Source organism: Tiliqua scincoides, chromosome 1 (genome assembly GCF_035046505.1).
Source record: "Tiliqua scincoides isolate rTilSci1 chromosome 1, rTilSci1.hap2, whole genome shotgun sequence".
NCBI lineage: Eukaryota > Metazoa > Chordata > Lepidosauria > Squamata > Scincidae > Tiliqua > Tiliqua scincoides.
In genome coordinates this window covers 21898837-21916115 of record NC_089821.1, presented here as the reverse complement: position 1 = coordinate 21916115, position 17279 = coordinate 21898837, and the positions used below count along the sequence as shown (strand labels likewise).

Below are 17279 nucleotides of genomic sequence, written 5' to 3'. Positions count from 1 at the left end.
CTTTAAACAGCTCCACACACTCTGGAGAGATTGGACTCTTTTTACCTTCCTTTTCAACTTCTTTCTAACTAGTCTCCTCATTTGAGAGAAGTTTGCCCTTCAGAAGTCAAGGGTTTTTGTTTCAGATTTGTGTCAGATATTGTGTCAGTGTATGGCTCTCTCTGTGTGTGTGAGAGAGAGAGAGAGATGCAGAACCTCCTGTTCTTCAGGATCATTTTATCTAATTACCACTTTTTACATACCTTTTGTTAAACATTGAGGGAGGGGCAGTGACTCTATAACTTAGAACAAGAATCTTCAGCAAAAAAGATGTTGGAAATCACTTTGTTAGACCATACTACAGGTATGCATAGTGTATGCTCTGTACACCATACTTGGGTATACCCCTACAACTGTGCTGACAGCCAATCCTGTTGAACGAGTCAACTAAGTGATTCACGAGTGCCATCAGTTCACGATTTTTGAATTTTGTATCATAAGTGAAATTTGAGGGAATACAATGGAAAGTTCAGGAACAAAAACCTCACGAACATTCACAAAAAGCAGCAAATGGGGTCTGCTAGTGGTTCTGGCTGGGCTCAGGATTTGGCTGCCTGACATCTTTTAAGGTGGTGGTGGTGGTGACAGAGGCATAGCTAGGTCATTTGACACCCGTGGCCTATAAATTTTTGTTACCCCATATGATTCAATTAATTAATTAATTAATAATTATATTGATTTATTAATTATTAATTATTGTTTAATTAATTCACTTTTTATACCACCCTTCCTCTAAGCAGCTCAGGGTGGTGTACATGGTTCCTCCCCTTATTTTGTCCTCACAACAACGCAGTGAGGTAGGTGAGGCAGAGATAGTAATAGTCATGACATGGAATGAATAATAATAATGGCCAGAAAAATAATGCAGTGAATATTTCCCCACAAGCAATGGATGAAATTCTGCATCAAATTATTATTATTATTATTATTATTATTATTATTATTATTAACAGTATTTATATACCGCTTTTCAACTAAAAGTTCACAAAGCGGTTTACAGAGAAAATCAAACAAACAACTAATGGCTCCCTGTCCCAAAAGGGCTCACAATCTGAAAAGATGCAAAAAGAACATCAGCAGACAGCCACTAGAAAAGACACTGCTGGGGTGAGGTGGGCCAGTTACTCTCCCCCTGCTACAAAGAGGAGCACCCACTTGAAAAAGTGCCTCTTACCCAATTAGCAGGGGTACCTGCTATATATAACATGCTATATAACATGATGGTATTATTCTTAAAAGCCACAATTTCCAGAATTTTGGTCACTAGGATGTTCCCCCCCCCCCCCGATGTCTCATTGGCCTTTTTTGAGTTAAGGCAGTGGTTCTCAAACTTTTTACACTGGGACCCACTTTTTAGAATGACAATCTGTCCAGGACCCACCAGAAGTGATGTCATGGCTGGAAGTGACATCATCAAGCAAAATAAAATAATTATAAATAATTAAATTAAAGAAAAACAGATAATTAAGGGGAAGGCAGTCCTGTTTCACCAAGTGAATTTTCTCTGTAGCCTACCTGCAATAACACCCCCCTCACACACACACACAAATAAAGCAGTGAGATTTTCAACCCTCCCCAGTGCCCACCTTACAAGCTCAAGCCTCTGGTTTATTCTTGGGGAGGGGGGCCTGCCTTATGGAGCATTTGTTGAGCTCCACTTTCATTAGATGGGGATCATGCCGCTAGCCTTGCATTCCTCTTTGCCTGACTTGACCAGGAGCCAAGGCACATTTGCTTACTCACGAGTAAACACAACCGTGTGGCTTACTTTCGCTTTTCATAGGGCTCAATACTGCTTGGAGGGAGGGACTTCCTTCTTGGGTGTTTTATGGGTGCTGCTTTCATTGGATAGGAACCATTCTGGTGTCATTGGATTCCTCTCAACCTGCTCTTTCCGACGAACTATGGCAAGTCCACCTACTCATGAGTAAATGCGCGATATGGCTCAGTTTCATTTTCCATAGCATCTGTCTTTTCATTTATTTTGCTATGCAAACAGCTTTGTCAATTTTTGGTTTGAAAATTGGTATGCCATAGATACTCAAGGGTAAATCAATCCCACAGAAAAGTCAAGGACAGGTTTTGAGCCAAAAATCATGGAACTTTCTGTGACCCTCGGATAAGTTGGGGGGGGGGTAAACTTTGGGGGGTGTCTGTCTATAATTTTGTCTGATTTTACCCAATTCTGAAAAATAACCTTCCAGTAATTGTTACTGTACCATCTCCAATTTAGTAAAAATATAGCAAAAGATTGTAAAATACCTTTTTATTCATTAACTTCTTAAATTCTGGTCTTCACAACTTTTTTTATAAACACTGTCAGAGTAAGTGTATTATAGACAACATTCCAGTAGAACCATTAATCAAATCATTCTTTAAGGTGCCTAAGACTTAGGCTTTACATATAACATAACATATAACACATAACTGGGGGTGTGCAATTCATAGCAGTGTGGCAAGCAACAAGGTCTGAGCGTGAGGAAGCACAGCTACATGTAGTTGCAACCTGACTTACTCAGAAGTACACTTATTGCTTTCCATGAATGTTATTCTTAAGTAAGAATGCACTGAATTGTAGCCTGGGACATTGTTTCAGAAGAAAATGAGGATTACATCTTGGTGTTTAAAAAAACCAAACTTCTGCCAAACATTTGCAAAATGGAAGGAGGGTGCAGAAGGATCAGGTGTGATCCTGCCAAAGAGAACGAGGCTTGTTTTAAATGGAAGTGCTGATCCCAAGCTTACTTTTTTCTAAAGAGGAAGGAGTGAAAGAGTTAACTTTGTCTGCAGCTTGCAGAGACTAATGCCCTGGTTGTTTTGGAGACTAATAACCCTTAATTATCTTTTGCTCTCTGGACTTCTCCTGGCTGCCTGAACAGCTCTGACTGATCCATAGATAAGGGGAGGAGATGATTTATGCTTGATTTATTGGCAGAAATTTCTTGACTTATAGGCAAGGATCTACAGTATAAACTTTTAATAATATATTTATAATTAACTATTCTAATTTTTCTATGCCAATAAAAGTTCTGAGTCTCTTAGTTACATGCTAAACATATTAACTACTCTGCTATGGTTGGGTAGTAGGGTTTCATTTAAAAGCTACCATTATTTTTGCTGTCATTGTCATAATACCAGTTCGTTATATTTTTATCGTAGCTATCCACTCCGTTCTACACCCTAACAGAATACATAGGCTGTAGTGATGATTCCCATCCATTTACATTTTAATATTTATTATTCAAAATATCCTAAATTACAAATATTTCTACAATATGTGTCTAAATGTCAGTAATGAAGTTCTCTGAGTGATGTTGGACCAATCTCTTTTGGAAAACAAGGATAGGAGATGGGGAGGTTAGATGGCTAGAAAATCTATATCCTGGCCATGTTTGTTTAGGAGAGGCTAACTACTGCAGACTTGAGGATGTCTGACAAGTTGTTCAGATTGCACTTTCCATCTCTCCCTTGCTGTTCTGCTGGTGCAGCCACTGCTCTATCAGCCTAGAGTGTCGCAAATGTGCTGCAAACTCCATCTAAATAGCTGGTGGAGATCCGAGTAGCTCCATAGGGCAGCCATGGGCATTACTTGGGGTTAGGGGAAAAACATTCCTCAGTCCTCTTCTAACCTGCACTGGATACAGTACAGGCCATGTGGCCTGGCTGCACCAGCACAGGTTAGGATTGGGCTGTGATTAGTAAGAGAAAAGGCCAGTTTAAATAACTGTTGGGGAGATTAATATTGCAACCTCATATCAGAATTTGTAAAGCATTTTTATAAAGGCTTTAAGACAGAAGGCCTAGGTCTTTTCACTGAGACACATCAACTGTATACCCACAGATAGGACAAATTGCCTAAGCATAATTTCCATAGTCTGGAGCATCTTTAATTTAGATATTAAGCCATACTACATTGCAGAAGTTTGTGAAGTAATGCATTTAGGGAACACACATTACCATAAAACAGGGGTGGGCAAACATTTTGGCAGGAGGGCCACATCATCTCTCTGACACTGTGTCGGGGAAAAAAGAATTAATTTAAATTTCGAATTTGAATAAATTTAAATAAATGAATACATTAGAGGTGGAACTTATATGAATGAATGAATTTTGCTGAGTTTATTTATAATAAACATGAGAACTATAGTACAGGCATATAGAACCACATGAGAACTCTCATCTCTTGCACAGTGAAAACATACAGATCAAGCCAGAAACATGGAGACATAAATTGTTCAGAGGCAATGGGGGTGGGGTTAAAAATGCACAAGAAAAGCAGAAAACACATGGAAACTATAGAAGGCCTGGCTCTAATCTGACCTACAGTTTGTGTCTGGTGGTCATGGGCCAGCATGGGCTGGGCTCCAACAGTCTCTGACTGGTCAGAGGTGCATTGGAGACTGGGGCTCCCTGTGGGCCAGATTGTGGATTTCTGAGGGCTGCAAATGGCTTGCGGGCACCCCTGCCTTAAAACAAAACAACCAATGCATCAAACCTTTTAAAATGTTAGGGAACAGTTACCTTGCTTTCCTTAACTGATGCATATAGTTTTATCCCCATCCCCTCCAAACAGTCTCTAAAACCAAGCCACTTATTTCCCTAAACTATTTCAGTCATGTTGGGCTTTAATTTGAACCAAGCCTCACTGGGACTTAGGATCCTAATCTATTTTCAGTGACTTTGCTCACACCTGAGAAAGCAGTCACAACGCTGTACATTTCTGCAGCTACGACTGAGTCTAAACATCCCCATGGAAAAGTTCTGGCTTGATGTTTAGGACTGTGAGAGCAAAATATATCTATTCTTGCATAAACCTGAGATTGGAAGTAAATTATGGAAGTTGTGATACAATGTGATGTTGGGCCTCCCATAGAAGCTAATTTTAGTGGGTTGTGCTATAGTGTTAATATGTCCTGAGTTTGTATCACTCAGTACTAAAACAGATTCTTGGTAGTTGTTAGAGAGAGGATGGAGTTTCTTTCATAAATTTTAGTCAGTTTTTATATTTACTTTTATTTTTTGTTGTTTTCACTCAGTCTGCTGTTTAATCTTTGATTACAGGCCACTAAAGAAGTAATAGAACGAGAGGCCCCAGGGATGGCCTTGGCAATGCTGATGGGATCACTTAATGTTACACCTCTGGGCATGCTCTCTAGGTAAGAACATTAATAAAAATAACAAAATGGAGTATTTATCTAGAAATATTTAAGGAAGTGGTACAGCTGCATTGAGCAATGTGCTATTAATTGACCCCTTCCTAATTTGCAGGTTCAGAATGATATACTATCTCATGGCTCTTGATTTTATTTATTAATCTATCAATCTATCTCACTCTGAAGTCACTTTAGTGTATGGTGTTAAGCAATTTTCCTTCCAGGAGGTTCTTATTATGAAACATCCTTTGCCAAACTCTCAAAAAAGAACCCATGGGTTTTTTTAATTTACTATATTTTTCTCCCACAAGTTGCCCCCCTGAATCCCAAAACATCTTTATAAGCTTCTCATAAGGATATTGGCAGAGAAGGAGAGTTCCAAAAAATTCTAGTGAGTGCAGTGATGGTACACACACCCTTATGCATTGTGTTGTATCATGGCAGAGTGAATGGCCAATTCAGGGTGCCATTCACCTCGAGTCTGTTGCTGCCTCCGTCCAGCCCACTGCAGACAGAGATGCTTCAGTCCCTTACCTCCTCAGCTTGCTCTTTCCTTGTGCTATCCCTTTAAATGAAACAGAAAATATAGTACACAGGTTGAATACCCACACCTGTTTTGTGGGAAAGGATCATGATGAGGAGATAAGGGACTGGATTCTTCAGCCAAGGTTTTTTGAGGGGTGCATGCATGGCAGCAATAGTAGATCTGTGCAGCATTGGGTGGTGCATCACATTGAGCCATTCGTGGTTCTATCAGTAGGTAGCTGGGTCAAATTTGTAACATCTAAATGTTATTTAAAAATTCCACGTTACTAATCAGAGGAAATCAGTACTTTGTTTCTTTTGATCAGATGTGAATGTAAAGCAGGAAAATTAGTGGCAATTTATCATAGCTAATTTTATTTTCAAGAAGAAAGTAATAAAGTGGAACATTTAATTTATGATAAATATTTAATAGAACATATCCTTTCATTTTGTTCCTGTTCTGTGGAGAAGGAAAGCTAGTTTTTCTGTCCTTTCCATGGTAATAGATTACAATAGCAGAAAATGCCTCTCATTTTTTCCTATTAATAATTTTATTGATTTGTGTGCCAGTAAAAATATATTTTTAAAAATGTATGCAGAAACTTACAATGAAGTCATTTTTAAAACTACACTGTTCATCATCTTCAAGAATTGGGTCAACTTCACTTACGTTTCTGTCCCAGTAGGAAATTATGAACAAATATTTATTTATTATTCATTAGCAGTATTTTTACCCCATCTGGTTGAGATAGGTAGCCATTTATAAATATGGAATGAAAGATTATCAGCTGTATGTGAATATGATTGAGATCATGCATAATGATAGACACCTTCCTTTGTATCCTACTTTACAATAGTGAACTAGAAACTGTGTACTTTAAAAGAGAATGGTACCACCTCATGCTTTTATCCCATCAGAGAGGACAAGAGGGAAATAGAGTGAACTATTCATGTTAACATAAGACTTGGTAATAGGAGAAACAGAAATATTATGGAAGTGAGCTAAAGCCAAAGATCCAGATATACAGAAGATAAAAGTTGTGCCTTCATATGTGTGGACTCGGGACCCACAGTTTTAGCTCACTGCAGGTCCTGAACCTACAGATTTGCCCTAACTTTAATCCTCCAAATGCGACTGGAGCTGCACTCTGGTTTCACTCTGAGGGTTAGGGAAGTGTGGTTTTCAGCCAAAAACCGGAAGTGCCGATTTTCAGCCTTCCAGAGACCTCAGAAGGCCTCCTGAGGGTTGGAGAGACTGTGCCTGGCCTCCCCAACTCTTAGAACAGCCTCTGAATGTGACCAGAGGGTTAGCGTGTCCTAAGGGATTTGATTATCTGTGAGTTTCTGCATCTGTGAGGGTTCCAGGGGCAGAACTCCGCGAATAATGAGGCATGACTGTACATGTCATGTTTTTAAATGTACTGATCTACCATCATCTTGTTTAGGCTACTGGGCAGCCCAATCCTGAGCTGCCTGGAGCACTGGGCTGCTGCAGCGCCAAAAATGGCTGCCATGGTATACTATGTGTCCCGGGCAGCCACCATTGCCTCCTTGGGAGAAGGGGACTTTTGTTCCCTTCCCCCAAGTAAGGGAAGTAGCCCTGCAATGGGGCTACTCGATTCTGTGGCGGCTCTTGAGCGCAAGTCTAAATTCTGTGCGCTGCCCGATTCTGTGTGCAACCCAAAAATGGGGCTCAGGATCTGGTGGAATCTGAAAATTGCCCATGTGAACCACCATTTCATCTTCCAATGTGTTTTGCACCATTTTAGGAAATGTTCTGTTCTTTGACAGTTACCAGTGTCCTGGCCAGTCTCTTTTGTTGTTAAATACTGTTCTGTTACTTTTTTTTTTTTTTTACTGTGAACGTTTAATCTAGATCCTATCTTTGTTTAGTACTGGTACCTGAATTTTTCTAAATATGAAACTTTTTTGTAACCAAATGAGCTATTTTTGTTGCTGTCAACCTAAGCTACATTGTAACTATGGCAGCATTTCTCTGTTTCTCCCCCCGCCATACCACTTTGCATAGTCCACCTGTTGGAAGTACCACTGGAAGTAATTGGCAGTAATTTCATCACCAGTTACCTCTGAATTGGGAGGCCAGATGTGACACATCAAAAACCAGTAAGAGGCACAGGATGGGTGGGAGGGCTTTTTTGAGTGCATGTAAAGCACACACTGGAGCTCTGCCTGCTGAGTCTCCTACCGCTGCTTGTCGTGTCGTGTCTCTGGTCTTGCTGCCAGGTGGTAGGGATGTGGGGGTCTCATGCGTACCACCTGACACCACCTCAAGTACCACCAATGTGTATACTATTGGTTGAGAAACACTGAACTATGAAATTTTTGGATGATGGTAATACACTGGTACTGATTCGCTAAGCAGATGTGATGTTGTGGAATATTGATGAATATGGAAAAGTTATCAAGCTGTTGGTCCAGCTTCATGAGTTTGAAGTTAAAGGTTTGTCACATAGATTTACGCACAGGAGCTGTGTATATGATGTAAGAGACTCAGAACTTGAGAGTGTAGCTGGAGGAGGTTCAAGGAGGTAAGGATAGCTTTAGCCTGAATTACATGCTACAAAGCTTACAAAGCTACCTCTCAAAATAGCAGTTTAATGCCAAGTTCCTAACTCCCCTTTTTAACTTGCAGTTCAATTTTCCCTATTTCCAGGCATCATTACAATGAGTGTTTCCCCATGTGTGCGCCACTGGGTACTTCTGACTGTAGTTGAGTGTATGGGGGTACATCTCAAATTATGATGACACCAGTGCCTCTCTTAAGTTCCCCTTCAGTTAGTGCAGCAGTTTTCAAACTGAAGGTCTGGGACCCATCAGTGGGTTGTGACCCAATTTTTGGTGGATGGTGAAACTGACAGGATAGATTAGGCCAGTGGTTCTCACATGTTTAGCACCGGGACCCACTTTTTAGAATAAGAATCTGTCAGGACCCATCAGAAGTGATGTCATGTCTGGAAGTAGAATCATTAAGCAGGAAAATTTTTAACAATCCTAGGCTGCAACCCTATCCAATCCTACCCAGGAGCAAGTCCCATTTACTATCATATACACAATAACCTGTTAAAAGAACCAATCTGTAACATTTCCCCAAATGCAGTCACATACTGTGGTAGCATCAAGTCTAATATATTAAAAATAAAATATTGACTGAATGGGGACCCACCTGAAATTGGATCACAACTCACGTAGTGGGCCCTGACCCACAGTTTAAGAAACACTGGATTAGGCTATGTGCAAACAAGTTGCTACTTGGGGAGAGCACTGCTGCCCAATCACTATTATAGTAGTAGCCCCATGGCATTTATAAATGAGGTAGCAGCCTCTAGGGCCCCTAAAAAGTTTGAGAACCACTGAGTTAGTGTATTTATGTGTAAAATTGCAGACCTTCTTGGCACTCAGTAGCTTTATGACTTTTTTGCTTTGCATCACCATTCCCCACTGTGACTGGTCCTTAGTCATTTCTTCTCGTTAGCAGACTTTCATTTCTTCGTTCAGCTCAGAGGTTCAGTTTTGCTGTGCCCCTACCTGTTCCTGGTATGCTTCCTTCACTTCACTGATATACTTCACCACCTTTTGTGGTTCCCTGGATCGTCCAATCCCACTGAAGAACATAAGAAAAGCACTCCTGGATCAGTCCAAAGGCCCATCTAGTCCAGCATCCTGTTTTTCATAGTGGCTCATCAGCTAGTCCTGGGAAGCCCACAAGCAGGAAAGAAAAGCAGACTTCTCTCCTGCCATTGCTTCCCTGCAAATGGTATTCAGAGGCATACTGTTGCTGAACAGTGGGACCTACTTATCTGCAGGTTTGTCACCTGTGGATTTGACACATCATGAGTTCTGAGCCTGTGTCTGGAGGGCCTCAAGGACCTCCTGGACGTGCCTCCTCCTGGACCTCCGGAAGTGCCACCTGGTCACGTCCAGGAGGTGTTCTGCAGCATTATTAACAGTATTTATATACCGCTTTTCAACTAAAAGTTCACAAAGCGGTTTACAGAGAAAAATCAAATAACTAAATGGCTCCCTGTCCCAAAAGGGCTCACAATCTAAAAAGATGCAAATGAATACCAGCAGACAGCCACTAGAACAGACAGTGCTGGGGTGAGGTGGGCCAGTTACTCTCCCCCTGCTAAAAAAAAGGAGCACCCACTTGAAAAAGTGCCTCTTACCCAATTAGCAGGGGTTCGATGAGTAAGTGCATTGGGTAAGTGCCTCTTACCCAATTAGCATGAGTAAGTTGCACACTGCATGAAATATTCACATCCACGAAAGCTGAGTGTTGGGAGAGTTAGGACAGACAGAAGAAAATATTTCTTTACCCAGCGTGTAATTAGTTTGTGGAACTCTGGCACAAGAAATAGTTATGGCATCTTGCCTGGATGCCTTTAAGAGGGGATTGGACAAATTTCTGGAGGAGAAGTTCATTACGGGTTACAAGTCATAGTAGGTATGTGCAAGCTCTTGGTTTTAGAGGCAAGCTGCCTCTGATTGCCAGATGCAGGGGAGGGCACCAGGACGCAGGTTGTGCCTGTTGTCTTGTGTACTCCCTGAGGCATTTGGTGGGCCACTGTGAGATACAGGAAGCTGGACTAGATGGGCCTTTGGCCTGATCCAGCAGGGCTGTTCTTATGTTCTTATGCCTCCCTGCACCACAGAAGGCCTCCTGGATGCTTTGGAGAGCACTTCTGATTGCCTTTGTTTCCTCTCCCCTGCAAGTTTAACTATCTTGGTTAATTACCATGCAGTTACCATGGAATTATTTATCTGTGGGGGGAGGGTACAGAAATTGATCCCCCGTGAATACCAAGGAACCAATGTATTTGTATCAAGAATGTACGTGTAGAATTTACATCCTTAGTTAATTATAGTTCTATCATCAGAAGCATCCTTTGTTATTGGAAGGAGTATTTCACTCATGTAAGGAATTCTTCCATTTGTGCAAATGCCCTTTGCATGAGCAAAACACTTCTTCTGATCACAGAGGGATATTCCGATAGAACTGCACTTTGCTTATGGTGTGGGTGCAACCCAGTAAACACTTCTTTTCCAGGCTGTAAAATCCTGAATGAAATAGGGCTATCTTGATTGAGGTGATGTTTTCATAAGAAAAACATATATCCCCCACAATCCAGTAAGAGGGATTAGTGGAAGCAGTGTTTGGCATGTATATCATTAGAAGGGATGGGCAAGTCCAACATGACTTGAGTCAAGTCACAGGTCTCCACCTCCCGCAACTCAAAAACAAGTCTTAACAGACAAACTTTCCAAGTCGCCCAGAGTGTTTTGGCAACTTCAAAAGACTCAAGCCATGAGTCTTTCATTTTAAAAAGTCAGCTGCGGCTGCATGGAAAAAAAACAGAGCATGTGTGCATGCATGTATCTTGGAGTTTTGTCTTTGAAACACTCCCCTGCTGTCCCCATCCCATCTGGAAACAAGACAGGAAGGGTGTGGGACAGACTGCATGAGAGCAGGGACAGAGGCGGCAAGAGGGAGGAGGATCATGTGCAGCTGTTTGGGGAGGCTTACCAGTACGGCTCAATCCTTTGCAGCTCTACTCAGAAGCAGTCCATTTGAACCAGCCATTCAGTGAGGCTTCTTCCTCTGAAGTAACAACAGAGTCATGAGGTTGGACAGCGTGATCACTGCAAACTGCCTCCCACTCTCTGGGCTTCTCCAGCCAGTCCTAATGCAAGAACTCCCTTGGGCTCCTCCATCTGCCCTACCTCATCCAAAGAAAACAATCAGATCACCCATCCTTCATCCAATGATCATTGGTTCCTTCAGAAGTCGACAAGAGAGCCTTCTCCCGCCGCCACCGCCACCGCCACCGCCACCCCCCCCCACTGGATGCAGAAGCAAAACATTAACCCTTCCCTGTCTCTTGGCTAGAACCTCCCTGCTGCTCGCCTGGTCTGAATGATGATGGCCCTACAAGGTCTTTCATGAACCAATAGAAGTAGACACAGACAGACTAGAGTCTACATGTGTGGGGACTGAGTTCTGAGTCAGTGGCCTCAGACTCAAGTCAATTCCCAAGTCATCGACACGGGTGACTCAAGTGTAAATGAGTCAGCAAAAAACATGTGTTTTGCGACTTGGACTCAAGTCACCTGACTTGAGTTCACATCCCTGATTATTAGCTTTATCAGCTTTATTATTAGCTTTATCAGAATCTACCCTTGCAAATACAGGTTGAGTCTTTGTATCCACGAGGGTTCCATTCCCAGAATTCATGTGGATGCCAAAAATAGTGTTAAAGGAAATCCATTAAAAAAGCTATGTCCCTTTGCAGAGCAATTTAAAAACAGTCTTGCTGACCTTTGTAATACTGGACAGAAGCATCAATCTGAGGCAGTGACCCCTCCATTCAACACAGTGCAGGGTAAGTCTGCAAAGAGGGGGTGATAATCACATTGCATTCTTTCACATGCTGTGGGAGAAAGAAGGGGTCACTTGCCTAGAACTGAAGCTGTTCTAAGCACCTGGACAGAGAATGATTGATAGATTGCCTGCTGGTTGCCCTCTCCTGCATTAACAAGGCTATTGTTAAGTGACCTTTTCCCTTTAATTTAAAGGGCCTTTCTCATTGAGATAAAACTGGGTGAAAATCCATGAGATAATTAGGTTACGCCTATAGATGCTTTGTGTGTGTGGTTCTTGGCCTGAGCCAGCCCCGGAAGCTACACATGCATCATCTCATTGTTAACAGCGCTGATCACATTTTCTGAGGATGATGCAGGGAATTAGATTTCAATTTTCTGTTCTCTAGTGGTGTTGTTAAGAATATTTAGATACCACTTTTCAACAAAAAAGTTCACAGTGTGGTTTAAAGACAAAATCAAATAACTGAATGACTCCCTGTCCCAAAAGGGCTCACAATCTAAAAAGATACAGAAGAAACACCATTAACTAGAAAAGACACTGTTGGAATGAAGAGGTATAGTTACTTTCCCCTTGCTAAACATAAGATGAGCATCACTTGAAAAAATGTCTCTTTTCCCAATGTCTGCTTTGATCAGATGGTGAACACTATATATGATCTGACAAGTATGCAGCTGGGTTGTAGCTATGGACCATCAAAAATTCTCAGGAGTGTGCTTTGTACTAATATAGCGCATACAGGTTGTGTCTCATTATTCTTGAGGGTTCCGTTCCCAGAACTCATGTGGATGGCAAAAAACTGCACTAAAGCAAATCAGTTTAAAAAACAAAGTCCCTTTGCTCTAGTGACATAAAAACAGCCTTGCTGACCTTTTGAAATGCACACAGAGGCAATCAGTCTCCCACAGGCACTTAGGCTTCATTAGGAGGCAGCAATCCCTCCTTTCATCAGGAGCCTCAGTGATAATCACTGCTATTTAGCCTTCTTTCAGGTGCTCAGGTGGAAGGGAGGAGTGAAGCCTGGAGAGAATGATTGATGAATTGTCAACCAGCTGCTCCCTCTCTCTCTCTCATTAAGGAGACTATTGTTAAAGGACTGTTTTCCTTTAACTTAAAGGGTATATCTCATCAGCTTTGAGATAGAAAAATCTGTGGCTTCACACACACACCCCATGAAAAATCCATGGATAATTAGGTTATACCTGTAATCTCTAATGACTGTGTCCCTACAACAGTAAAAAGCAGTTTTTTAAACTGTGATTTTAAAGGGATGCTTTTTTCCCCTTCTCCAGGGATCAGCACATTCCTTCTCATTTGCAGTGGCCATTCGTTGTGAGTCAAATCCATGTATAAAAAATCCGTGTATAACAAGGTTGGACCTGTGTATCTTTAAAGAGGATTATATACTTAGCTGTTACTTGCCTTTCCGACTTTTCTAGTAGATGGCATAATACTGTGATAGATTGGATAGGTATACTGGACAGTATAGTAATTACAACACCAAGATGTGAAAAATTGTCTATGGGCCCAATTCTATGCAGTGTGCACCAGCTCACTGCTGTTATGCACTGTCGCCAGTGGAGCACCAATGCTATTTCAGCGCCAGTGAAACACCAGTGCTAGCTCAGTGCTGACCGGTGCTGGGCTAATGCCAGTGGCACACCAGAGCTCTGCCACTTGGTCGCCACTGTTGGGCAGCGGCAAGGTAGGTGGGGGCATAGGGGAGGTGGCATTCTGGAGTGGGGGAAACAGGGAGAGGGCAGGGCGGAGGCGTGCCAGGAGGAGGGAGTGAGGCCAACCCTTGGGTCTCCGTAGAATCGAATAGCCCCATTGCAAGCTACAGAAGTCCCCTTCTCCTGAGGAGGCAGCTGCCTGGGGCACGCTGGATGCAGCAGCAGCCATTTTCTGTGTTTCTGTAGCCCCACACACTGGGCAGCTCAGGATTGGGCTGCCCAAATATTCAAAATACTATGAAAGATTACATAAATGTTGTTTTTTACCCAAGAGGATACTGGGGATTTCAGGCCATCTTTATCATGAGTTATGAGAAAACTAGTCTATTCAAGTCTAATGAATTGATACAAAACACTTCACAAAGAAAAGAAAAACTGAAATCCATTAAATACCACTTCTAAGTATTGGTATGTATTTGCATAAACTAACCTAAAATGATAAAATTATTTCAATTTTCAAAACAATTTAAAATTGTCATTTTCCTGTGAACAAAGTTTTTGCATCTGCCTGAATTAATCAAAGATGTGTATAAATGCTTCATCTGAATAATGCATTTTAGACCTTGCTGAAATTAGTGTTCTTTATTTTATGTACTTTACATCAAGTTTTGGGAGCACCAGAACACAGATATTCAGTTGAATCATATAGAAAATGGAATGTATTTTTAAAGTGAATGGTAACTATTACTTTGTAAAATATAAGAAAGAGACAGAAGTAAAGATGTTCTTTGAATATTATATTCACACTGTAAAGTGATTGGTAAATTACTCTTTTGTCTTTGAATCTGGAAGAATAACTTAAAGCTGCGGTTTTCAAACTCTCAAAGAGTTTACACTAAGTCTTTGCAGGGGAGAAGAGGGAGGCAGCGGAGGCAGGGGAAGGCAGCGGAGGCAGGGGGAAGGGGTGAGTACTGGGATGTACTCACCAGTCCCTGCAGCAGCCTGCTGGGGGTGCGGGGAGCCCTGCGCGAGCGTTTGCAGGGCTCCCCTGCCTTATAAAAATGAAAACGGAGCAGTAACTCTCCACTTCCGGTTTTGCGTGGAGCCCTGCTGATGCTCGCGCAGGGCTCCCCGCACCCCTGACAGGCTGCTGCAGGGACTGGTGAGTACATCCCAGTCCCTGCAGCCCCCTTAGCAACACAGTCCTGGGGATCGCATTGCTGCCTTCCCCCTACCCCCGCCTCTTAAGGGGGCAGAGGCTAGGGCTGTCAGGCTGGGGCATCACGACACCCCAGTTTGAATAGCTCTCGCTTAAAGCCTTGAATTTTGTTTATGCTCAGTGGCTAATAAGTTCTTGCAGTTAGTAACACTGCCCCTGATAATTTAGGCCATTACTTTTTGCTACTTCCATCGTTCAAACCAGGGGTGGTGTGAGGAGTTGGCATTGAGGGTCTACTGTACATCAAAATGGGTTACATAACAAAGAAATGTGATGGTTCCCTGTCTCAGCTTAAATTGAAATCAGATTGGTTTGTGAACATATAAATCCAGTTGCCTGTTTCTTTTGAACACATTCTAAATTCTTTCCCGTCTTAGTCATTGGTAGACAATTACATCTAATTACCAATTTGGATTTTACTGTTGATGTTTCCCACACATTAGTGTTTAGCGCTCTCTCTTTCTTTTCAGACCTGTATGTGGAATCAGAGGGAAAACTCTCATAATTAATCTTCCAGGTAGCAAGAAAGGGTCACAGGTAAGCCATATGCTAACAAAAAAAAATCTATAGTCTTGAAGAGAGAAAATAATTTTGTGTGTTCTGCTAAGCTATTAATGAAATTGCAAAGATAATGCTCAGCTTTGAAATTACAAAGAGACCATTAAAAATGATTTATTATGGACAGTATGACAGAATTACATTCTATGAAATTTACAGTGACCTCTATCCAACTACCAAAGAAAGTGAAGAAGGCTTGCATTTGGGGGTATCTTAAAGTCATCTAATATTCATTGACTCTGATCCTCCAGTGAAATTAATGGGAATGCCATTCTGCATGAGGGAATTCTTGTCTGCATCAGAACTCCCAGATGTGGAACTAATCAAATCACATTAGTACAAACATCTAACTTAGATGAGTGATTCCCAGACTTACCTGGGTCATAATGCTCACCCAGTTTCTTCCCAGCTGAGTCAGGTGCTTCCATCTTGGATCTCATAAAATCTCATGAGATCCAAGATGGCAGCACCCAAATTGTGTGAGATTTCATGAGACTGAAAGATCTAAGCAGCACCCAAAACTTTCTAGATTTGGGTGCTGCCATCATGAATCTTGCAATCCAAGTTGACCAGGGAATGCCTGTGCAAGCCTTGTGAGTGTGCCTTAGGCATTACAGTGCACACTTTGGGAATTCCAGCTTTAGATGTTAGTTAGCCTGCATAATGTTATAATGAAGAAGAAAATCTTTTGAATAAGTGAATACACAGTAGTAATTTTTATATACCCTATGGGCATTCTCATATGTTTCCTCATCTGTTTCTTCATATGAGATATTGACTTTTAGCAAAGATTGTTAATCTGAATTAGCCAGGATGTTGTAGTGGGTCCGATGTTGGACTTATATCTGGAAGAGCCAGGATCAAATCCCCATTCAACCATGAGGACTTGTGGGTGACTTTGGGCCCACAAGGCACCGTCTCATCCTCGCCTACCTCACAGGCTTGCTGTGAAGACAAAAGGAGTCCTTCAAAAGGAACGATGTACACCACCCTGAGCTCCTTGGAGAAAGGGCAGTACAGTCAGACCTTGGTATCTGTGGGTGATCTGTTCTTGGACCCCCCACATATACCGAAACCAGTGGATAATCAAATCTGCAGTCCTGGTCTGTAGGACCTCTTAAGGCGACTAGAGATGTTCTCCGGTCACCATTTGGAGGTGCTCTGAAAACTCCCAGTTTTTCTGAAAACTGGAAGTGCCTTTCTGACACTTCTGGAGGCCTTTCTGAGGCCCGCAGAGGCAGCATACAGCCTCTTTGGGCTTCAGAAGTGCTCCAAAATGTGACCAGAGAACATCTCCAGTCACACCTGGGAGCTTAGCTCTGGCCTCAATTGTGGGTTTGGAACCTATGGTTAGTTAAAACATGGTCCCAAATCCACGAATACAGAGGCACAATCCATATAAAATAAGTAAAATAGATCATCTGCTCTCATCTTAAAACTTAAACTTGCATCTAAAGAATATAAATTTTAGTATTTAATTTTTTATAAATGTGACAAGTGAGATTGTGAATAACATTTCCTTACAAGTCTATTTGATTTTAAAAATAAAATAAGTAGAAGCAGTAAAGTCTAATTATCCCAGGGTTATAGAAATGCAATGACATGACAGCACAGAAGCCAGATTATAGAGATGCATCCAAAGTGTATATCACTACTTGATTGGTATGCATATCCTCCATGCAGAAACATCTACAAGCTGCTCTGATAGCCCC

General features: G+C 41.8%; 1 protein-coding gene across 7 annotated transcripts in view; it reads left to right on the top strand.

Moving 5' to 3' along the window:
* GPHN (gephyrin) overlaps positions 1–17279 on the top strand; it is a 464667-nt gene that overhangs the window by 280057 nt on the left and 167331 nt on the right. For 6 of the 7 annotated variants that reach the window (XM_066612401.1, XM_066612402.1, XM_066612400.1 and 3 more), the window contains 2 exons: positions 5101–5195; positions 15480–15546. In XM_066612401.1, coding sequence (XP_066468498.1) covers positions 5101–5195; positions 15480–15546 — 162 coding nt within the window. The remainder of the gene's footprint in view (positions 1–5100; positions 5196–15479; positions 15547–17279) is intronic. The other variant, XM_066612406.1, reaches the window with a different exon arrangement.